A 25107-nucleotide genomic window follows, 5' to 3' on the forward strand; every position below is an offset into this window, starting at 1 on the left:
TGATTCATATTTGGTACACAGATTAATAGCCATATGGTGACTAGAGCATCTTCCTCTTTCCTTATGACCAATGAACTTCTCTGTATTAGTTAGGAATGATTTTGTCCGGAACTAACAACTTATACAATATCAGTTTATTATGTCTCACGATTCTACCATCTGGAATTCCTCTGCCAGAGGAATAGGCACTGAGCCTATTCCTCTGCATTTTCTGGGCTAGAACATTCAAGATAGCTTTATTTCTCACATGTCTGGTGCTCCAGCTGGGGTGCTGGGGTAGCTGGTGCTTGGCTTGGGGCCTCTTTCTCCATGTGGCCTCACGTGACTAACTTGGTCTTCCTCAGAGCATGACAGTCTCCGGGTATGTAGACTTCTTACCTGGTAACTCGTTTCTGAGAGAGGAAGGCCCTCTTTGAGACTAGGCCTTGAACTGGTGGTGTGTCATTTCCAACATATTCTGTTGGTGAAAGTAAGATACAAAACCAGCCCTTTAAAGGAGAGGGAAAATATATTATAGACCCCATCTCACCTCTGGATGCAGGAAGCAACGTGTGAGTCCAGTGAGGGGAGGAAGGGATCACAGCCAATTTTGAGGGCTTGGCTACTCAGTCAGGTAACATCCATATGGAGGTAGCTGCTGTATTGATTCACTGGTTCTACTGTGATACCTTTGGCATCCCTCTCATTGTTGAAAGGTCATTGCAACATCTCTGTGTCAGTCTCTGCTCATCATGTCCAAAGGTAGGAAATGGAAGTGCTAAGGGGCATGGTGGCTTTCCTTGGGCACTTCTTTGTAGTCACATAAAGAAAAAGTCTTTCTCACAATCCCCGATCAGATTTCTTCTTTACGTCTTTGTGCAAAATTGGATCATAGATCTACTGTTAAAAAGGAGGAGTCCTTTCCCTAAGTTGTAGTTAAAGTCACATCCTAATCAAAATTGGATTTCTGAGAGCAGTATGGGAAGGGGAGAATAGATTTTGTACGAGCAAGTAACAAGGTTGGCCATGTTCTGTAACAGCTTAAATACAGCTTATATACTACAACCAACATTGTAGAACAGTATGATTGTATATAACTTCAGATAACACTGTAATATTCACATTAGATATCTACCATCCACCATCCACATAACAAGCCCCAGACCAGTGTTTGACTTTAAGAACTCTTTGCCTCCAGTGAGAAGAGCCACACAGATCCAAGGCAAAGAGCATGAATTGAGGGAGGTATGCAGAATTGGGGCCCAAACATTCCATCTAAAAGCCCCTCACATTTACAATCTAGGCATTCTGAAACCTTTGCCTGCCCTTATGCACTTCAAGGCCACACATCTTGTCTTGATGCTGCCATTCTATGTACCTGTAACATCTTTCCTCATGCCTTCACCTGACCATCCTTCAAGATTCAGCTCAAAAGGCGTTTCTTCCCCTGGGCCTTCTCTTATTCTTAAGCTAGATTAATGGCCTCTGTTGCCTGTCTGCTTCCATGGTACTCGGAGCTCATCACCACTGTGCTAATCATGTTATCAGATTTATTAGTTTCATGTATTTACTTATATATGTTTCACATTAGATCGTAAAGACAGCCTAATGCCCTTCAACTAAAGCTAGGATTACATTTTCTGAGTCCTCATATCTTCAGTGCTTAAAGAGTATTTGGGTCCCAGGAAGGAATCAAATGCTAGTTGAGTAAATGGATGGACAGTAGGCTGAAATTCTATCCTGAAGGCAAGAGGAAGCCACTGGGTAATTTTAAATGTGATTGTTATTGTAATTTTGGTGGGGAACATTTTGGTAGCAGTGAAGAATGCAGTAGAATGAGTGAGATTGAAGAGGTGAAAAGATTAGGAAACTGACATAAGACTCTAAAGTAATGAGAGAACTAAAATAATGCGAGTGTTGAGGATGAGAGCAGAACAGACTCAATATTTAGAAAATAAAAAGATAGATCCTAATTCCCAGTTGGTTCTGGGGGGTAATATAGAGGCAAACTCTAAGCTGATTTTTATGTTTCTGGCTTGGGTTACCCATTAAAGATTGAGCCTTTTCTTCATATCGGTAGTGTACCACAGAGCAGATATTCTGGAGTCCAATTTTAGAATAATGAGCATGCAGTACCAGTGGGACACCCATGAAGAGAGTTGAGTAGGCAGTTGGAATAATTGTAGCTTAAGTGAGAAACCAGAGCTTGATAATTAGATTTGGAAATCATAGATTAGTAAAGTCAGAGAAATAGCTGTGTTCCACAGAAGGAATGAGAGAAGGGACAGAGCACAGACATAGTAAGAACCAGCACTGACCAATGATGGCTGGATGAAAACAAACCTGTGAGGATAAGAGAAGGAGCAGCTGGAGAAGCAGGCGGAAAGTGGGGTGGACTAGTTTGTCAGGGCTGCCATAGCAAAATACCACAGCTTCAATGGCTTACCCAACAGAAATCTGTTTCTCACAGTTCTCGAGGCTGGAAGTCCAGAGTCAGGGTGTTGGCAGGTTTGGTTTCTGCTGAGGCCTGTCTTCTTGGCTCCCAGGCCGCCTCCTTCTCGCTGTAAGTGCACATGGCTTTTTCTCTGTGTATTCACAGCATCATCCCTGGTGTCTCTTCCCCTTCTTGTGAGGACATCAGTCACGGGGGTCAGGATGCTACCTTCAGATCCAGTCACGTTGTAGGGTAGGGCTTCACCCTGTGAATGTTGGGAATACAGTTCAGTCAGTACCAAGGGAATACAGTAGCAACGCAGCAGTCAAAGGAAGGAGATGATGTGCAAGTAGCTACAGCATTAGACAGGATTCCGACTGAATTGTGCCTACTGGGCTTATTGGTTGCAGACCAAGGTGTGAGCTGAACAAAAGGACTTTCCACCAGACAGGGGGCTGCAGTGGCTGATTAATGAGTAAGAGACGAGGAAGCAACAGCAAAGGGTGGCACTGACCATTCCAGGGTCTTCTCAGAATAAGGGTGCTGATAGATCAGCCACCTGATCAGCTTACCCTGGAGTGGAGACTCCAGAGCTGGACAGGCCTCTTTCGCAGCCAGACTCTGGTCCTTACTACTCTGCAACCTTGGCCAAATACAGTCTTTCTTAACCTCAGTTGCTTATGTGTGCTTACTTGCACAGTGAAAAGTAGAGTAATACTGTGAGGACGTGCTCTAAAAGTTAAGGGATTATCTTTGGGTGACAGGGTTAAGGGTCCTTTTCATTTTCTGCCTTTGACTTCTCTGTATTTGATAATTTTTCTACCTAAAATGAACATATATTACTTTTGTGATTTTAAAAGGTTTTGTTGTCTCCAAAAGAAGCTGTTCATACTCTCTGTAAACATGTGGCAGAATTGCAGTTTCTTTGACTATCTGGAGAACTGCAAAGAAGGAAATGAAAATGGAGTGGAGAAAGATGCTCATTTTTCTCCTTAGTGAAGACAAATGTACATTGAATACTGTAGGGCACAGAGTTGGGTTCACAGCTGAGAAAAATCTGTGTTTTCAAAGATTTTATAATTGGTGGGTTAGAATTCCTCCAAATAAATGAATATGCTCCATGTCAAAATGGAACAAAACATTTTAAAAATAAGTTGTTGTTGTTTAGTTGCTCAGTCGTGTCTGACTCTTTATGAGACCCCATGGACTGTAGCCTGCCAGGCTCCTCTGTCCTCGGGATTTCCCAGGGTAGAATAGTAGAGTGGGTTGCCATTTCCTCTTTCAGGGGATCTTCGCAACCCAAGGATCGAACCAAGTCTCCTGCACTGGGAGACGAACTTTTTACCACTGAGCCACCAGGGAAGCCTGATAGGTTAAATAAACCAAATGCTCCCAGGGTTCTCCCTGGGGGAGGAGGGATGGCATTAGGCTGGAGGAATCACAAAATGTTTCCTGGAGGAGGTAGCATCCTGGATGACCTGAGGGGCTGGGTGTCCCTCACACATTCACTGCTGTCTCAGTGCTATTGGTCATCTTCACAGTGGAAGGATAATTGGTCCAGGGGTAAGAGCTGAGGATGCAGAATGGCCAAGGTACGTGGAGAGGAATTTCCCTGACCATAGCTTTAGTTCCAGTAACCTCGACAGCTGCATGTCAGAAAGTTCAGGGGAGTGGAAAGTTCTTGCCTCATCACAGCTGGGAGATGCAAGACTTGCAGTAACCACATTTTGATCCAGTCCAGTTGTTTTCTATGTGTATGTTCAGAGTTTGTAAAGCTGGAAAAACGAAGATACGAAGATACACAAGCTGTGTAACTTTTGTTCAAGTTGGTTTTTATTGTTTTTCAATTTTATCAGAACATAAAAATTACCCTCCTTGTTTTCCTTTTTTAACATAGTTACTCCAGCCTTCTATTTATTTATTTGTTTACTTGGCTGTGCTGGTCTTAGTTGCTGCGTGTGGGATCTAGCTTCCTGACCGGGGGTTGAACCTGGGCCCCCTGTGTTGAGAGCTTGGAGTCTTAGCCACTAGACAACCAGAGAAGACTCCCCCTGCTTGATTTTCAAGCCCAGAGTCACACTTTTAGTTTTTGTTTCCATCTGTAAAAGGTCTAGTTTTTGCAACTGGATCTTAACTGCTTGTGTGAATGCGCAATAGATGACATTAAGTTAAATATGCAACTATGTGTGAGGACCTCGGCTTAAGGGTATCGGACTGTTCTTACAGTGAAAATCCCCAAAGGAAGGTCATATTGACAGATCTGTAAGATTGTCAAATTGCAGTATACGTGAGCTTACATGACTGATTTCACCTTAGTGGTTTCTCAAAGATGAGTCTGCAATTGGCAATGCTGAATTCAGACTCTCAATTTCACAGGGGATTGAGGATTATATCAGAAATGTTAAAGGCAAACAAAATTAAAATCAGTATTAATCATATACAATGACAGAGATCACCAGTTAAATATCCCATCCTGGATTCAAATACCTTAAACCGGGCCTCTAAGAATGTAGAATATCTGTTCATTGCATGCAATAATTATAGAAAAGAAGGCCTTTGGAATTGATTGGGCATTTATTTTGCCTCACTGTGTTTCTGGGAGTGAGGAAGTGAGTGTATGTATACTGGCCAGAGGAACTTGGGTGAGTTTAGAAAAAAAGAAAAAAACAAAACCACATACTTCTCCATTTGTAAGAAAAGGAAGTAGTATGACATCATCCTCAGCTATAATCTAGCTTGTTTATATCTCAGTTTGTTAGGTAATAGAATGCCTTGTCCCAAGTGATTAAATAGTTAGGATGATTAAGTACAGTTTTCTGTACTCAATGATTACCTCATTCATTTATTCACATAACAAATGTCTCTTAAACAACTGTCTGTGCTAGGTCCTGAGGATACAATAGTGAGTGGAGGAAAAGATACATAATTCCTGTCCTTGTGAAATTTGGACTTAAATTGGGAGAGTGGAAAGGAAAAAAAATGACACAAATTATTATAAAACTGCAGGTGTAGTAAGTGCTAAAAAGGAGAGGCCTACGGTGCCAAGTGAATCTATAACAAAAGGGAGGGCGGGGAAAGCTTGCCCATCAAGGAAGTCAGGATTCACCCAGGAAGACCAGGAGCAGGCTGGGTGGAAGGGAGGACAGAGGAAGCAGAAGAAGGGGCATGCACATCCCTCTGGTGGAGCGGGGAGGAACACACACTGGGAAATTTAGAGATGCTTTCAGTGGAAGAGGAGAAACCAGGGAAGGTCACTAGAAAGGAAGGGGCTCCAGGGCACCTTAAAGGATCTTGTTCCTATCCTCTAGCTCAGGAGCTGTGGGAGGTCTTCAGATGACTTTAACAGAAGAGTTGGTACAATCAGGTTTGCCCTTTGGAAAATTGACTTTCACTCTAATTTGAGAAATGGAGTGAAAAGGTCCCGAATGGCCCTGACTGGGGATGCATGGGTAGGAAACTCCAACTCAAGGGATGGTGGTGGCCTGGGTGGCGACTCTGGAGGAAACAGGAGAAACGGATATTGAACTCAACTTTCCCCCATTACTCAAGGGGCTTTGGCAAGGTTGTTGGTGGGAAGGAAGATGCCCAGCCCTGCTTATTTCATCCCACTTCCTGCATCCTAAATTCTAGAGCTAGGAAATGGTCTTTTCCTAAAAGATGCATGCAGAAGCAGCTTCCATGCTGGGTGGAGCAGTGGTGACAAGACTTAAGTTTGTTCCAGGATCACGCAAAATAACTCTGAGATTGACAGGGAAGATGGCAGGGTTGGGTTTCCAGGGAGAGCTAGTTGCCTTTATTCCTAGTAAGGCTGGCCACCTGCCTCTGCAAACAAGCTTTCTCTCAGATCAGAGCGTTTTGTTGTGTAACCTGCTGGAAGATCTCCTGACCAGAGGGCTGTGCTGAATCTAAGTCTTTCAGGGCTAGAAGTAGGGTGAGCATATGAGTCATAATCTAACCAGGGCACATGGGAAATAGAAGGGGGGCCTGTTAATAATTCAACTTTGAAGCAAATATACACCAGGGGTGTTTGGGGGCAAACCTGGTCACCTGACCGAGATGGGGAAGTTGGAAGTTCATCCTGTTCCACTGTCACCCAAGTCCCCTTCTGCAGGGAGGGCCCAGCGTCCTGTCCTATCACAGACAGAGCTGGAAGGCAAGCCCCGGCTCTTAGCTGACCCCAGGCCACTTTTACTCTCACACTTTCTGCCTTACCCGATACATTCTGAAGATAACATTTCCCGTTACAATTATCACTCTGTGGTGGTTTGTATTAGTAATCGCTTAGTGAGTCACTCCCAGAAACAGGCGATTCCAACAGAGAGGCATCACCCAAGAGCTCATCAGAAACGCTGCCTCTTAAGACAGGCTGAAGCAGAAGCCGCCTTTTAACACGATTTTCAGGGGGTCCGTGGGCACACTGGAGTTTTCCACCTGCAGTAAGATAAACGTTTTACAATGTGACGGTGTAGGCAAACACAATTAATTGAAACAAAAGTCTAATGAGGAAATACTACTTTATTGGGGGGAAAAAACTGTGCTAACAACTCGGATTTCAGCATTTACTCTTGGGTAGCCACTTGAAGTTTGAAAACCCCGCTCTGAGGCACTTAGGAGCAGCCCGAAGAGGGTTGTAGGGAAGTGGGAGGATGCTGGTTGGGGGTGCCCTGGAGAGTGCACATATACACCCTGCGTTCAGTGACTTTCTGGAACTTGTGCACTTATTGCTCAGCAGTCCTCGGAGTGGGGAACGTGGAGGGCAGCGAGGGGCCGCTGAAAGTTTGCCAAAGCCCCGGAGGGGCCGGTCCCGGGGCCGTGATTGGCAGCTGCGAGGGAGGGCGAGGGCCGGGAGCCGAGCCGGGGAGCAGGCTCCGGGCGGCGAGAGGTCCTGCCCAGCTGTTGGCGAGGAGTTTCCTGTTTCCCCCGCGGCGCCCGGGCGAAGTCGTGAGTCACTCGCACGCCGGGCCCGACGACACTCCGCGCGCGCACCCGCTGGCCGGGCCGGCCTCCAGCTCCGCTCCCCTCGGCCGCCGGGGCCCCCCGCGCCTCGCCCGCCGCCACCCTCCCCGCGGCCCGCGGCGCCACATCTGGCCGCACCGCCGCTGGGCGCCCGGCGCGGGGCCGGAGGGCGCGGAGGCGCGGCGTACGCGCTCGGGCCGGTCTATGAGGAGCGGCGGGGGCTGCCATGGGCCGGGGGCTGCTCGGGGGCCTGTGGCCGCTGCACGTCGTCCTGTGGACGCGCATCGCCAGCACGATCCCGCCGCACGTTCCCAAGTCGGGTGAGTGGCTCCCCTCCTGGGCTTGGCGCCGGGGTCCCCGGGTCCCCGCCGGGCTGCGCTTGACAGTCGGCCTGGGAGGCGGGCGGAAGCCGGGACGTGGCCTGGGTCCCTGTGCCCCGGTGCCTTGTGCTGGGACGGGTGGGCTTTTCTTTCCAAAGGCCAGGAAAGTAGCTTCGGCGGGGGGCGCGCGGGGCGCCCGGTCCCCTTTGTGCGGGCAGGAAGGGCGCTGCGTCCCGGGCCGCCCCCACCCCCGGAAAGGGAAGTTTGAGAAGTTGGTGATCGGCGGAGGCAGGACGCGGCGGGCCTCGGAGTGAGCGGCGGGCACACCTGGTCCGGGCCTGGGATGGCCCAGTGCCCCGAAAGGGCAGGGTCCCCCATTCTCTGCCCCTTCCCAGGGTCACATGCCCCCGGACCGGGCTTCTTGGCCCGGAGTAACTTTAGCAAAGTTTCGAGGAAGAGAACGATTGCCAAAGGAAAGTTGTCTGGTTCCACTTGGGGTAGGCATGGATGAGGCCAGAGGGGGGGCTTGTCAGGTGGAAGGCGGAGTGTTTACTGAGTGCCTGCTAGGTGCTGGGTGCCCGAGATGTTGCCTGGAGCAGGACAGCCCCGCCTTCCGGGCTTGAAGGCTCTCTGCAGTGGTTTGGTGGAAACAGAGGAGTTAAAATCTTAAATCCCCCTGCCCACCTGATCTTGATGTCTAGAGGGTTTTGAGGGGAGAAAAATGCAGAAATTGCGCTCTTAAGGATTTGTTAAGGAAAGTATCCAACCCCTGAGACCTCGACAGTTAGAAATTTTGCAACCCTTAGCTACAGAACTGAGTATATGCATCTGGGATCTGGTAACAGACCCAGAGTCTTTGCACCTTCATGGGCCTCAGTCTCCTCATCTGTGAAAGGACGTGGTTAGGTTTGGATCATTTTAGTTCCCTTCATCTTTATCATCTTATGTCTCTCTCCTTTTGATGACTTGGAGATGCCCTGCATGGATTAGGGATGAAATGTAGAGGATCAGACAGCCCCCTTCACTCTTGAGGACACATTCTGTTTACCAAGGGCCAGAGGCATACCACTTTTGGTTTTGTCTGGAAGAAATGTGGAGGAGTTTCTACTCAGGACATTCCATAGTACTTGAAGTGGATTGACAACTTTTAACAATTATGTTTTATGCTGAAGGTGGCATGGAGATGGGAGTTTTTAATAGAATGAGCAAGAAGCAGTGTTGTAAACAAAAAGATCCTAACACAAATTTGAGTTCTACAGTTTGCTAACATTCCACTGTTTGATTCTTGGATGCTTTCTTACACTGCAGTACCAGAATGTTTGACTCTCTGATATACCCCAGACTCTTAAAACACCACGTGATATTTTGCTGATATTTTAAATGGTACCCTTAGTTTTCAGTTTGCATTAAAAATCATTAAAACTTTTGTTTCAGCTTATGAAAGAAGGAAATTAGTGGGCCCCGATTCTGTTCGGATTTGTTTACAAGGATCAGATTTATGATTTGCAAATTCCAGACTCAGTAGTTCATGAGTCAGTCTCAGTTCATCTACATACAAACTTTTAAACAATTAGCTTCAAAGCCAACTGACTTTTTATTTGGGCTTTTAAACAGTATTACCAAACCCACAGATTTCATATTTTTATGGAATTAAAACCACAAAATGGCTTAACCCTTGTAATTGGTATTCATTTGAAGTTACATTTTTGAAGATAGTTAAAGGTCAAAGGTAGCTGTAATCAAGATAGGAAACCTAATTCCACTTGTATTTAATTTTCCATGGAAGTCAGTGGTTTCAGGATTTTCCTAACATAATTAGTAACCTGTCGTGACATTTTTCAAAATATCTTAATGCATAGTAAGGGAAGAAACAAGATTTTTTTATAGCTTTCTCTTCAGTTACTTAAAAAAAAATTCCATCTTATGTTTAGGATATTGACAGGTGAGCCAAGGATTTCAGTATACGGACAAACTTCACTAAGATATATACTTAAAGGTATCTTAGTTTTTTGTTTTTGACTTCGTAGAGTCACTTATCCTAAATGCCTCAAATTAAGTAATTGCTCTTTGGGGAAGAACTTTAAATGTCTGAAAACTCTTCAGATCTGAAAAATATAACTTTTACTTTTCAAATACCTAACAGGAGATCCTTGTTGAGGACTCAGTGTTGATGAAAATGTCAGTACAGATAAATTTCTTTTCCCAAATCACTGCTGATTTTGTCAGTGTTCTGGAAACTACTAGGCCTAGAATTTGATCTATTTGCTTTTGTTCCCAGAAAGTACATTTCTTACTTCTAGGCCACTTGGATTAATGACATCTTATTTTAAAGCAGTTACGGTTTTTATAAGATACTTGTCATGTTTTGGATTCTTGGTCTTTTTTTCAAGGTAGCACCCCACCTTGAAACATTGCTGACTGTAGAACCAGCATACTTGCTACATGGTCCCCATTTCCATCATCAACACAACTTAAAAAAATTTTTTTTAGACCTTATTTTTCCAATTAAGAATGACACTTCATTGGTGCTGTTGCAGAAAATGTCCATTACCCATTCTTCCTTCTTAACAGTGTTTATAATGTCATTTTGTGCCAGACAGGTGGCTCAGACCTGGAAACAGCATCTTGAGTGAATAAGACAGGCCTGGTCTTTGCCTCTGTTGAGTCTAAGATATAGGAGTGTGTTGAGACTCAGAGAAGGATTCACATTTTAACCCTGGGTGCTGGGAAGCATTATGGACCCCTTTGTCAGAAGCCCACTTTGTTGAGTGTTTCCTTCCATTCTCTCCACTGTCCCTCTGAACATAGGTTTTTCATTGATCCGTTCTTTTCTGTGCCTGCCTTGTTCCAGGCCCTCAGCTGGGTCACCTAACTTTTGTTCAAGCTGCTGTCTGGAACTCCTGTTGCCTTGGCTAATTTACAGTCGTCTTTTAAGACTTACCTCAAGGGTTATCTTCTTAAGCAAACCTGCTTTCAGTGCCCTGGCTGGAGCGAAAGTTTCCCTCCAGGGGGCAGGCCTCTCTGGTAACAGTAGTAAGGCAGAATTCTCTATGGGACTCTCTCAAAGGCAGTGGATTTGTCTTACTTGTTTTTCTGTCTCCAGGGTCTCCAGTAACACCTGGAGCATCACTTAGCACCCAGGAGACGCTGCCCTGAGCCTCCACTTCATCCTCCGGGAGGCAGGGCAGGCCAGGCAGTCACTGTTTATTGGGTGTTTGGTCTGAATGGTCAGATCTTTACTTTTAGTGAGAATAGTTTGACTCTGACCTCCATAGGCAATTTTGCTGTTTTATACTGTGTCATTGGTCCTTTTATTCTGATGATCTCTTGGAAAAGCTGCTTTTAAGTTCTGACAAACATGGTGGAAAGCTGCGAGAAGTTTTCATCCAGCCTCTTTAGCTGTTCGGTTGAATTTGTGTAGGGCATTCAAAGCCATTGCAAAACTTTTTCAAAGTTTCTCCCAAAGATAGTTTCCAGTGAATGCTGGAAATACAAATCCATTCCCTCCCTCCTCTTTTTTTTCTAGAAAATTGTCGAAAGGAGACTTTTGTTAAAAATGAAGTGCAGAAATCTAAATTTAGCTTTGAAGTTTCTTTTTTCATCGGGGTCTTCTGTTTGGGTTTTTAAGCGGTGAAGCAGAGTTTGTCTAAGGGAAGTGTGGCCCTGGGGCAGCTGCTGTCTGCAGACGAGCAGTGTCGCTATTATTTAGGTCTGATGCAAACCACCAAAACAGTTTAAAATAGGGTGTGGAGGAAATGTCCTTCCTGGCTGCAGCATGGCATTATTTAGCCAATTTCCACAGAAAAACATAACTCTCTCACCTTGTTGGGTCCTGCCCTTTGGGGCCGTTGGTACAGCATTCCAGAATAACTCATGATTTTCAGTAGAAGTGATTTAACAGATAGGCATTAGCAGCAGGAATGCTCACCATGTGTTTCACACTCCTTTCCCTCGTAATATTTTGCTCTGTATGCACTTGTGACTTCTGACTAAGGTGGGACAACGATGATGGTCCTTCTTGCCTGGCATGTTAGGGGGTTTGGGAAGCCAAGCAGGCACTCTGGCTCATCTCAAGGACAAGTAAGGAGAAGGGAGAAGTAACATTTGAGAACCTGCTCTGAGCCAGTGGTCTGACATTACTATCCAGTTTAATCCTCAGAAAAAATGGGGAAGATGAGTTTCATTATCTTTATTTTATAAATGGGGAAGGTGGCGTCTGTACAAGGCCATTTGAAGTTTGCCTCTGTGTGTGTGTGTATTTTCTAATCTCGCCTTCCTTGTATTCTGCTCGGCCCTTCTCCTCGGTGTATCTGTGTGGATGTGTGTGGAGATGGAAGGTACGGAGTGAGTCAAGGGTTGTCACAGGGAAGGGGAATTTACCATCTAATGTCCATTCAGTGCCCCAGAGATATGATTCGCTTTGCTCCTATGATCTGCCTTCTTCCTGATTGTCATCGTACTACAGAAAATCAAGATAGGGAGAGTCTCTTTGCCCAGGGAAACTCGGCCATTCCTAATAATAGCGTCTGAGTGGTGGGACACCCTGCGGGGACCCATCCCTTGACCACTGACAGCAGCTGGATGTGGACTTGTTTCTCAAGATGTGCTCTGCCAACCCTAGATTCCAGGCGTGCAGGACCAGCATCTGTGTACAGACCTCCAACAGCTGCTGGAGTGGGCGGGAGGAGTAGGATTTATCCAGGATCACAAAGGGGGATGATTTGATTTTTGGTGTCTCACTCACTGGAAAACTTGTAAGCGGTTAATATTCTTTGCCTCCCGAAAGGATCTCTCTTTTACTTGCCGTAATCAGCATTTTCAGTCTTGGCACTCAACTGCCTCCTTGCCTGTGGTCGATTTAGGATTTCCTGCTCAGCCTTTTCAGGGTTCCCTAGGTCTGTTCTCGGGGCTGAAGCTATGGGTCCTTAGAATGGACTTATCTTGGGGCAAGTGTGTGGGATGGTGAGATCGTATCTGGGGAAAGTTGCCTGCCCTTTATTTTATGCAGCTCTTTGTTTTATTTATTTTTGCTCTTTTCTGATAACATATTCGCCTTCTACCCCCCGCCCAAATTTTTCTGCTTAGTTAAAATATAGGCCTAGTATACAGGCAACAGGAGCCTCTGTCCTGGAATTTAGAGGGCACTGCTTTTATTCTTCTCTGGTCAGGCCCCTGTCCATGGCCTGTGAGTCCAAAGTCTCCCCTGTTTATTTTTTAAAAATATTCATTTATTTAGTTGGCTGCCTTGAGTCTTAGTTGCTGCACGCAGGATCTTCGTTGCATCACGTGGGACCTTCCATTGCGACGCACAGCCTCCCTAACTGTGGCCTGTGGGCTTTGTTGCTCCACGTCATGTGGGGTTTTAGTTCCCTCAGCAGGGATCGAACCCATCCCCTGCACTGGAAGTTGGATTCTTAACTTCTGGACCCCCAGGGAGTCCTCAAAGTCTCCCCTTTGTAGATCAGTTTCAGGTGTCTGGCAACCCAGAATATGCTGCTCAGACGGCTGTAGACCAGCTTGTACAGCCTATGTGGACCTTTGGGGCCATCCTCCTGTGGGCCCTTGTAGCCACTGGTCTGTGGGCCTGAGGGGTGGCGAAGGCACAGCTGTGTATATATGGGGTGTAGGGAGTGTGAACGTTAAAACTGGGGAGTTTTACGTGTCACAAGGCCTCTCTTGGTTCTGGATGGAGCAGCCAGTGGAAAGAGGAAGGTAGATCATTGTCTGGGTCTGGGACGGTGTTTCCCCATTTCCAGGGCTGGACTCTGAGCAGGTCAAGAGTTGGAGAGTTGAACTTCGTCTTTTCTAAGACGTTATGAAGGTGCATTTGTCAGTTGAGGCAGAAGGATCAAACCTGTTTTATTGAACAGTTGATTAGTGTGATCTATAACTTTGAGTATTCTGACCTGTGATCTGTGGGCCACCACTTGTATGCTGCTGCTCTGGGTGTTTCGATGCCAGGGTGGATCTGTACCAACCACATGCCTTTGCTGAGGTGTTAGGTACAAAACTAGTTGTTGTTGATTGTATCATATTTTCCCTGGAGTAGAGAGATTGCTCATTAGTGAAAAGGCTAAGAGTTTGGCTGTAATCATAGTATTGTATCTCCTTGAGGAAATTCAGTTTTCCATGCCTTGTCTTTTCCTGCAGGAAACTTAAGCTCTATTCGTTTGACTTGTCCTAGCCGGGATTTCAGTTACACAGCTTCTTTAAGACTCCCCAGTGTCTTGCTTGCGTTTCCTCTTGGTATTGGGAACATGAGGCACGGTGCAGCTTATCTGCATGTTTTCTTCTCCTATTGTAAATATTTTATTTGAGTGATCTGTGGCCTTCTCAAGCCTTTTTAAGGAAACAGGAATATCAGTACAGTATAAAGAAATAAAAAGCCCTTAGGATACTGTACAAGGTATTTTTGTCAAAACTGTGCATTTTGGGGAGCTGGTAGCTTTGCAGAATCAACATGAGTGTCTTTGAAGGAAAATAGGGAGTCAGGTGTGTATTATCGACATTTTCCACTTTTTCTGTTAAAGGTGTAAATTGTGGTGGAGGATTCATTAGCTGTGGCAGGAAGCCCACTCCGCTGCTTTGTGGATGACTGCTACTTGTCCTGAACTCTGCAGGACTTTACTAAAGTAGGGGACGGTGGCTCAGGGCCCCGTGGTGGTGTTTCGTCCTGAGGAAGCTTCCTGTGAGAGATTTTGTGGACAGGTGTCCTGATTTAGTTACACTGATTGGACCACACTGAGCACTTCATGTGTGTTATGTAACCTCCAGGCAGGTCAACTTTATAGTGCTTGTAGTAAGTCTTCTAGAGATCAGGGAAATTAATTAAGGCCACTCAGTTAGCAAATGGTTAGTCTGGGGTTGAACCCAAGATGGTCGGGTTTGGGTACCTAGACCCTAAGTGTTATGCTGTATTGGACAGGCCACCTCAATTGATACAGACCACTTCTCTGTTATAGGCTGGGTACTGGGAGACTCTGGGGGTTCAGAGAAATAATGGTGATAGCCAACATTTTTCTAATGCTTTGGCCTTTTTTATATGTTATCCCATTTAATTTCTTTAAATAAAAGAGTGTTTAATCCATACACCAGGTAGTCAGACATTAGGCCTATCTTGTGACCTTAATGGGAAAATGAAATATACACATCAGATGAAATAGCCCTGGCTGAATCATGGCCATCAAAGAGTTTAAGTATTCTGAGCAAATCAGGCACTTTATTTGGAAGGACTGGGGAAATTGAAAGATGAATTCAAGGATGTATAAGTAGGTAGGCGCACATATATGGTGTGGTTTTACCATGATGTGGATAGAACTTAACCTTAAGGCTTCTCCCTGGTACAGGCCTGCCTTCTTGCTCTAGGAGGGACCCTAGCAATGTGGTTAACAAGTGTCATCAAGGTAAAGAATATTTAAGACATCTTACAATGCCCTGAAAATTACAGCTCATCTGTAGAAGAAACTTGATACAGAGGCTTTCCCAAATTTAGAGGCATCTCAAAACATTCATATGATACTATTTACATAAGTTAATTATGAAGCCAAAAAAATACTTCCAAGTTTTTCAAGAATAAATTTAAAATTTCCAGGGACTTCCCCGGTAGTCCAGTGGTTAAGACTCCATACTTCTGCTGCAGGGGATGTGGATTCAATCCCTGTTGGGGAGCTAAGATCCCGCATGCCATACAGTGCATCCAGAAAGAAGGGGAAAAGAAGAATAAATTACAAATTATGGTTAACAATTCTAGAAGAAATATAGTTATTTTAAATTTTCTCTAAAGAGATATTGTGAAATACCATTGGAAGAGATAATTAAAGACAGTGCAACCAAAAACTGTAGTAGCATGTATCTGAGAGGCGTATCAGGCACTTAATTTGTTTTCTTTTAAATTTCATACTTGTGGTATCTGCAGCTTCTCAAAATTTGGAATTTGTAAGATGCCACTCTAAATTCTAAATACTCACTTTCATACCTAAATTTCTGTTCTTAATGTTTATATTCTTCTTCTTAAAGAGTGCCCTTAAAGTTGATAAACTTCAGCTTAATGGTAGGGTTTGCTTGTTGACTTAGAAAATAAATTTTAAATGTTCCCCACCCCCAACTCCATATAAATACGCTGAAGTCTGCATTGTTACATCACCAGACCAAAACTTCTTTTCCCTAAGGAAGGTCTTCATCATTTTCCTAGTTTAGAGGCCCCATGCCAAGTAGAAAAAGAAGTTGTAAATATGTAATTATCACAAAGCCTTGATCTTGAATGATCTAACCCTGCTTTGACCCATGGTTTTGAGATTAAGTCTCTGCCTAGGAGACAGCTGATGAAGATTAAACCCCGTCATACTGGCTGTCAAGGTGTCTAGGGGCCTGGTTACCTTCTTTGGGCTCCATGGGTCTCCTTTTTCTTCAATGTATAGTGACAAGTATTGAACTGGGTAAGATTTGAAGCTTTTTCTGTCCTGAAAAAGCTGGGTGTTAGTAAAGGAAATCATTGATGTTGACTTAGAAAACATGATCATTAACTAATCAAAATAGAAAACTATTGAAAGTCATCCCAGATTGGAACAGACAAATACCACAGACATCCAGTTGGAGTTTGTTGGGAATGGATGCTATTATAAAAAGAAACACACCACGGTTATTTTGGAAATCTCCTAGTGCAAGTGCCTGTGCAGACATCCTCAGTAAAGAGCATGTTTCCTGCAACTCCCGCTTTCTTCTCCTGGCCAGAGAAAGGCAGCCTGGGTTCGGGTGGGAACACCATTTCCCTCTAGTTAATTACAGTGTTGGCATCCTCCCCTTCCTCTGAGTTGGTAAGAAGGTCTGTGAATAGTTTTCCTAAGGTATAGAGTTAGGAAATGCTTCTCAACGTCTAGGAAAAGAGAACCTTGAAGGAGCATCTGTCTTTTGGGGGAAAAGAATGGAAACTTGTCTAAATATAAATAGTCTTGTCTTGCTTTTCAAAAATTTCTCCATCTGTTTTCTCAAAACCTTCTCAGAAAAGACAGAATTTGCTCCATCTGGGCAGTTTTCAGCTACTCTTTTCGGCAGAGGAGTAGCTCTGAGTCCCGTAATTGCATTTCTGTATAGTCAGCAGTGGAGGAATCTTCTGATTGTTGCTTTGGATGACTGTCTTGTTATCACAGCTCACATGTATGTTTTAGTCTCTCAAACCCATAGTATTGAGCAAAAAAAGAAAGACCATATGATAAAATGTGCCTTCAAATATGTGAAAAGGGAAAAACAAAAACCACCAGTAGTAGCACTTTGTATCCCTGTTCTGGAATCCCTTGAAGTCCGTTATTTTAAAATAATCTCTAACCCTCTGAACACACCCTGGGCACTCTTCTATTCTAATCTCTCTCATCACCGCTTACTTGCTGTAATGCACAGCGGGCCAGCCAGCCTTTTCGTCTGTGGTCCTCTTCTGTTTTCCGTCCCCTCTCCCTGCAGTCCTGCTGGCTCTCCTTTGTCACTCTCCAGGAGCCTCATTTCCCTTCCCACATCTACCTTTCATGACTTGAAGTGTGCCATGAGGCCAAATTCCTGAGCTCAGAAATGATGCCTTTCTATCACCCCCTGCTAACAACAACGAAAGATGCTCCAGTACTTTGCTACCCAAAGGGCGGTCCAGCTGCCAGCAGAATCTGCATCACTGAGGGTTTATGGGAAATGCAAATGTTGGACCCCTACCCAGACCTACTGCCTCAAATCTGGTTCTGCATTTCAACGAGATCTCTGGGTGATTCATGTATGTGTACATTAAAGTGTGAGAAGCACTGTCGTCATACTGTGGAAACCTTTCCACAGGAGTATCAAGTGATCTGCAGAGATTTCATTTGTCAGATCAGACTTTTTTCTGTCACTGAGGAAAAGAAGGAAGGGTTCAAGGAAGGGTAGCTGCCCATTTTATGAGGGTATTTTGACTCATCCTCAACCACAGGGCCCGTTTTAACCAAGAGTAAGTAATGCTCTAAGGCTAGCAGGAAAGAAAATTGCTGAAAGCGAGTCAATTAATTGAGAAGGTTTTAACCATGTCTTTTGGGCTTCTGTGGTAGCTCAGCTGGTAAGGAATCCACCTGCAATGCAGGAGACCTGGGTTCAGTCCCTGGGTTGGGAAGATCCCCTGGAGAAGGGAATGGCTACCCACTCCAGTATTCTGGCCTGGAGAATTTCATGGACTATATAGTCCATGAGGTCGCAGAGTCAGATCCGACTGAGCAACTTTCACTTGCACTTTACCCAGAGCATCTTTCATGCCTGTTTCCTCCACGGACTGTCCCAAGACCACCAAGTGTAGCTCCTAGGGATCCTTTTCTCTGCTAAACTCAGCATTCATCGTGTTTACTCTTTAGGTATTTAATCGCAAAACTCCTTGACATTTGTAGGCTGTAATTAAGTCAGGAGCTTACTTACTTAATTAATGTATTAATTGATTGATTATTAATGTATTAATTAATGTAATTAAGATATGCTGGCATGTCTTAAAATATGTTGCACTCCCTTGTATATAAAGTATGTTTCCAATAAATTAATGAATTAATATCAGGTTTTTCAGGAAGTGGTTCTACTTTTCAATATGGGAAAAAAATCTATTGTCTTGAGAAATGTTTTTGGTCAATGCTCAGGGAGGATTCCATTTTTCTTGAATCCCTCAACATTAATTTTAGACTGTTCTGAGAGCCCTATGACTGGCTTCTTCATTGATGAGCTTCTATATTTTACTCAACAGAAGGCAATATTTGCACCTCAGCAGCTTTTGTCTTCCAATAGTTGTGGCTCCCTGTCAGTTGAAACAACTCATTCTCATAACAACTTTTTGATTTTTCCAAATAATTTTATTTTCTGACTTTTTTTTTCTTTTGACATCTTCCTTGGCAAAAACAAACAAAATGTAGAAAACACTTTCCATTGCAGCCTTGTCTCATGTTGCTTCTTTTGCTTCTTTTCCATCAGATCACAACTTACTATCAGAGTAACTTTCAAATAGATTCTCGTGTGTGTGTGTGTGTGTGCACTCAGTCGCATCCAAGTCTTTGTGGCCCCGTGGACTGTAGCCCGCCAGGCTCATCTGTCCATCCCAGGCAAGAATACTGTAGTGGGTTGCCACTTCCTACTCCAGAGGATCTTCCTGACCCAGGGATCCTGCATTGGTAGGCGGGTTCTTTACTACTAGTGCCACCTGAGACGCCTCTGACGCTCTTGATTAATCAGATACTATTTTACGACAATTACCTAGTTACAAGAAATGCATTTTTGCTTTTAAATTATGCTACCACAGTACAAGACTGAACTCCTCTTTTCTGTCATCTGTAAGGCTCTTCTCGCTGGTTTCTGCCCATGGACACCCCTCGTCCCTTCAGTACACAGCGTGTATACCATAAGTTAACTCTCCCTCAGCTGTCATGTTGACCAGTGACCTGCTGGAAAGCTTTCCGTGGATCCTCTCCATGGGCCCTAGGTGACTGCAAGGCCCTCGCTTCCTTCCTGAGGTCTGGGTGCATCCCTGGTCCTAGGACGCACAGACAGGACCCAGCATCAGTTAGATGACTGCAGGCCTGGATGGGACCAGCCTCTCCCTCAGCCCCCGTTCTGCCCTCTTGCATCCTGAGGCCCTGGTTTCACTCAGCTTCTCTAACCTGCGACCGCTACTCTGCAGTTTTCCCATTCTCTCCTCATATCCTGAGATACCTCTGTTCCTTTGAAACAACGCCTGGTCAAACCCCACTTCTCCTGTCGTATCTGCAGTCAGATTTGTCCTGTTTTTCCTTCACAGTCTCTCCGTCAGGCCTGGCTTCCTCTTGGGCAGCCCTGGTGGGAAGCTCCCTATGGCTGGATGTGTGTGTGTTTTAAATCTCATCCTGGAAGGAAAACCCTTTGAGGGAGAGCCATCTGTCTGATTTGTCCCTGTGCTCAGCATGCATTGTCACTGAAAAGATTGTTGGGTTTGAAATTCATTACTTCTAAAGGCCAGGGACACTGCTTATAAATCCAACATAGGGTGGGGGTGGGGGTTGACAAGAGTTTATTTTTTGCTAGACCGCCTGCTCTCCCCTAGGTGTGTCCTCTAGGGCAGGCTATTTATAGCCACCTGTGGGGGTATTGAGAGCGCCACGGGCTTGTGGGAAATCGAGCGTCCTGATTTGTGTGAGTGGCTCTTTACAGCGGAGGTTTCCTGTGCGTTCAGCCTGTAGTTTCTGTGAATTCGGGGGAGCTGCACTCTGTGGGTGGGGAGGGCTGTTGTTTTTCCACCCCATCGCAGCCCGCCTTTGATTCATTTATCTTCTTGTGCGCATCTTTTGTCGAGGGCCCAATGTGCCATGACTGCAGAGGCCAGAAAAAGTCAAAGTCAATCATACCATCTGATGACTTAGGACAGTTGTGTTGGTTTTTTTTTTTGTGCCAGTTCTGCCTTTCATTTTCTGACTCATAGGTTATTTCCTGTGTTGGGATGGTTGGAGAAGGCGCTGTTGAATGCTGGGGTAGTGGGCCGGTGGAGAGCTGCTGAAGACATCATCCTACCTGCCTGATGGAAAACATCCCGTCTGCAAGGGACTCCTGTTGGCACACTTGGAAAAGTCCTGTGGAAATAGCTCATGGGTAGGAGACAGGTGGAAAGGCTGCCTTAGGTGGGCACTTAACAGGGATGGGTCTCCAGAGAAGGCCCGGAAGGCCCCAGCCCCGCCATCACCGTGCTCTCCACAGCCCCTGTGTCCATGCTCCCTTGCTGGGGTGCCTCCTGGGCCAGCACGGCTTCCAGACACATCTCCCCTCCTTTCCAGCCAAGTCATCACCCCTCAGCCCTCCTCTGCGGGAATTCTGGAGTAGACTTCATAAAATAACATAGACATGGGACTAGCAAGCTAGCCCCGCCTGCTCTATTGATGGGGGGAAAGGAGGTGAAATAAGGAATTTGCGTCTTAATGTTTCTGTGGCACTTACTAGACAGAGAATGCTTTTAACTTGATGTGCCGTTGGTGAGCTTTCAAAACTGTTGAAAACATGAATATTCCAAAATGTGGGGATGTTTGTGGCAATTATAGACTCACTTCTGTTTATTCAACACTTTGCAAAGCAGTTTGTCAAAATCAGAGTATGTCACATTACCAGTTTTTGAATTAGAGGCCTCTCGTGTCTTTGGGGCCCAGGACGGAATCTGGTTTCCTAACAGTGCAGTGGTTACTTTTTGAATGAGTGTTAGAGCACCAGTGAACTTGAACCTTGAACCCCCTCTGCTCTAAGCCTATCGGCTTTGCTTCTCAAGGGATGCCTTCTTTTATGTAAAAACAATGGACTAAATGTTAGTTGTCTGTGTCACTCACGTTCTGCCAGTCAAAGCAGTTTCGTTCTTCTCTGTACGTCTTTATTTATACATCTAGCCTTAAGTTCTGGAAAAGGAAGCCTCAAACAATTCCTGACCTCTGATACAATGGACTGTTTTGCTGATGACCCGTACTCTAAAATAATTTATATTCCTATAAGTTTTTGGAGGAAGCCCCTGAAAAATCTTGGCAAAGTCGAATTGGTCCCGAGTCACTTTTCTTAAATCATCTTCCCGGTTACAGAGGCAGCCCACGGAAGCAGACGTGGCCCTCGTGCAGTTTCAGATGCAGTGTCTTGAAGCTATAAGAGAAGCGTGAGGCCATGGGGAATTGAGGATTGTGCCGGTTGACAGCAGTCACACAAACCTCAGGACACGATGGGCTTGTTCGCCTCTTATCAGCAGCGAGCAGGGCCGCAGGGGAAGGACCTGATTTCAGTGAGCATTTCTGCCCACCACCCTCTGTGTGCATATCTCTTGGGAGCATATACAGTGTCTTTCATTGTTAAAATAGCTGTTTTAAATGAAAGTTTAAAGCACAGCAAATGTTGTAAAAACAGTCCTTTGCTTACTTGTCCAGGCAAATGGAAAAACTAGTGCCAGGGAAACAGAAAAGAGAAGTGATTTGAATAACTTCAAGAAAATGGCAACCCACTCCAGTATTCTTGCCTGGATAATTCATGGACAGAGGAGCCTGGCAGGCTACAGCCCATAGGGTCACAAAGAGTTGGACAGGACTGAGCATGCATGTACACGCACTACCATTGAGACGAACTGGGGAGAGGAGACCAGTGGAGAGAGTCTAGTCAGATAACTTTGAAGAAAACGTATTGACCATGTCTGATTATAATGGTGTTTTAATCATCCCGTATGTTCACAGAATACTTTGTTATCTGTAAAACATTTTGCTTTGCCCATCACATGTAACCTTGGAGACAACCCTCCAAGATGGGTCTACTTATCCCATTTCACAGACGTAGAAACGGAAGCCTAGAAAGATGAAACCCCCATAGGCATCATAAAGTATCGTTTGTCTTTCATCAATTTTAGTCATTATACTCCCTCGCTGCTTCATTTCTAATTAAATATAAGATCAGAACTCTAGTCCCATCATGTTTTTCTGTTTCCATAACTGAATTGTAGAAAAGGGAATGGGAGGGTTGGTGTCAGAGGCCTTGTTTTTTTGCCTTAAACCTGAGAAGCTGGGTTTAGGACTGGAACATTCCCTCCTGCCAGATGTTTTTCTGAGGGTTTTGTCCACCAGTCTTACTGGAGTTCAGACTGTGTTGTGAGTCATTTTTCTCTTTCCCCTTTTCTTGTGGGGACAGTTTCTCTTTTTAACACCATGTGGTCTACTTTCTGAGGGTTATGTCACCATTGTCAGGAGACAGATGTTGCCATTTGCAGAGCGTGTGGCCGTTGCCCTAGTCCTCTAGGTTTCCTCTTGCCTTGAGCTTCAGGGTACATGACGTGGTCAGGAACGTGAGGGTCTTTATGTGGGAAGGCCCAGAGGTCAATGACTCCTGGGATCCCTTCGAAGATCTTCTTAAAGATAGATGTCTGGAAAAGATGGAGGGAAAAACAGAGTTGTTTGGGCTGGCAGAATATGAGTAACGTTAGACATCTAAGGTTTAGTCACATTGCTTTGATAGTAAAGAAATTATACCTTGAGGAGCTGTGAAGACTGCACCTGTGATTATGACACTTTGAAAGGATTTGGTAAGAAATGAGCACCATTCAGGCTGCCAGCACACAAGGATAGTTCAGAGAGCTCATAAAAAGAGAAGTTGGGCTGGGCTGTTGTTTTACTGTGTTTCAGTTAAGGAAGTGCGTAAAAGCCGCCCCATCTGTCCCATCGACCACTTTCTCTCTGAGCAGGTCCATCAGGATGATTTCCCATACCAGCATCCCGGATGAGTCTGATCCTTCCTCCTCGGTGAACGTTTCCTAGAACAGATGAGCTTCTTTACATAATGACTGGGTTCATGAATTTGTATCATAATTGGAGAGACTCTTCCAACTATAATAAATTTCAGTGTTACCTTTATACATTTTCTTCTGTAAAGGGACTTGTAGTAAATCCTCTGGAATAATGCCTTTTATATAATCCTTTAAAATGTATCATTTTACGTACTGATTCCTGTTAAGGCAAAAGTAATAAGGAAAATACATTTTGAACATTTTAGAAATGGTCCTTTTTTGGATCTGTCATGTAGATGGTGCTCAATATGTTTGTTTAAATAGAAACATGTGCTCAATATATGTTTGTTTAAATAGAAAAAGAAAAATTCCATGAAGACTAGAAACAAATTACAATCCTGGAGCATACTGACTTAAAACTTAACTTTTTTTTTTTTTGTATTTCGTCTACTTAACTATGTGATTTTTCTGAAGGAAGAGTTTATCTACAACTGTTAACTCTGATCTAAGGAACTGTGTATCTTGTTAACTTCTTTGCTAGTTTCTCTAAAGGGAGATATGCTTTCTCACGTTCGTCTCCTTGAACTCACTATTCATTTTCCCTTATGGGGGTCAAAACACTTGAGAAATTCAGCTTTCTCAGGAAGCCTGCTCCTTAGACTTTTCAAACAGACCTTCCTTTAGGCCTATTGTCCCCTTCATGATTGGCAGAGGATTTCCACCCTTTAAATGATAGGAACTTGTGAAATCTGCTCTTAAAAATTAATCTAAAAATGATCTTCCTGGAAGGAATTGGTACAATAGCAAACAAGTGCCTGGAGGCCATTATGTTTATGATCCCTGCTTCATCCTAAAACGATTTCTTGAGTTACATAGGAAGATTGCTTAGGTTGAACTTGACCCTACCTATGTAAACATTTATAGTAAGGTTCAGTTTGAATGCAGTCCTGGTTTTCCTAACAGCAGGCCGATGGCTGGTATGCCTGGCCACCTATGTCTAGAGACCTCTCCCTGTCCTGACACCTTAAGTTTGTCCCTGCTGAGTTCTTCATTCTGTATAGCATAAATCCTCCCTGAACAGCATTTATTTTTAAAATGCTGACTGCACATTAGTTTATCTAAGGAGCTTTTAGATGCCTGAACCAAACCCCTAAAAGTTTGACTTATTTGCCCTGGGTTTAGGTCCTGGCATCAGTTTTGTTTTGAAAGATCCCCAGATGATTCTCATGTGGAACCCAGAGTGAGAAACACACGTTTAGCCTAACCCAGCTGGGCTACAAATGGAGAATTTGACCAAGGGGTTTACTTGGTCTCCCAGCAAAGAAGTACCATTTTTTAGGTTCAAAATCTCACATCTTCTGACTTTAAATCCAGTGTAACCAATAAAAGCAAGGTTTTGTTATAGAGCTGAAGGAGGATCCGAATCCCTTTACTTCTGGAAACTTATCTGCAGAGTGTGGTAAATACAGGCCCACGTCACCATAAAGGTGGTGAAAAGTCAAGGCCCAAGGGGCAGAGCGCTGTGGATTGGGTTGGAGATTGATGACTTTTCCACAGGAGGAAACGGTTGACGGGCACCGCCGTCCCCTCGTCAGCCAGGGTCAGACTTGTGCACTTGCTCCAAGGACACGGCAAGCCGGGAAGACGCCTGCCTGTGGGGTGTGCCCGCCCAGCACACCGAGGCTGTTTTCCAGCTGCCTGACCACAGCCAAGGCGGCCTCAGCCTGCTGCGGACACCAGGCCTCCACGGAGAAGCCGTTCTCCTGGCCCCAGTCACCCTCCCAGCCGCTGGCAGAGGCACTGAACTCTGGGGGGCCAGGGCAGGCCTCCTAGGTGGTGATGCCTTGGCCCAGCCAGGAGATCTTGGGGGGAGGTAGAAAGGCCTGGGGTGAGGAAAGCAGAAGAAATGAATATATCAAAGAGTTTCTGATAAGGGGTTTTTGAGCAGGAAGATTATGAGGGCCTTTAGGCTTAATTGTTGTTATTCTTTATCACTCAGGCTGGACTCTTTTGAGACCTCATGGACTATAGCCTGCAAAGCTCCTCTGTCCATGAGGTTTGCCAGGCAAGAATACACTGAGTGGATTACCATGCCCTCTTCCAGGGGATCTTCCCTATCCGGGATCAAACCCATATAGGCAGTTGGATTCTTCTGCTGCTGAGCCACTGGGGAAACC

General features: G+C 44.9%; 1 protein-coding gene across 1 annotated transcript in view; it reads left to right on the forward strand.

Moving 5' to 3' along the window:
• Nucleotides 1-7456: 7456 nt before the first annotated feature.
• TGFBR2 (transforming growth factor beta receptor 2) overlaps nucleotides 7457-25107 on the forward strand; it is an 89426-nt gene continuing 71775 nt past the window's right edge. The window contains exon 1 of the mRNA XM_065932919.1: nucleotides 7457-7689. Coding sequence (XP_065788991.1) covers nucleotides 7596-7689 — 94 coding nt within the window. The 5' untranslated portion in view covers nucleotides 7457-7595. The remainder of the gene's footprint in view (nucleotides 7690-25107) is intronic.

The sequence above is a fragment of the Muntiacus reevesi genome, chromosome 4 (genome assembly GCF_963930625.1).
Source record: "Muntiacus reevesi chromosome 4, mMunRee1.1, whole genome shotgun sequence".
Classification (NCBI taxonomy): Eukaryota; Metazoa; Chordata; class Mammalia; order Artiodactyla; family Cervidae; genus Muntiacus; species Muntiacus reevesi.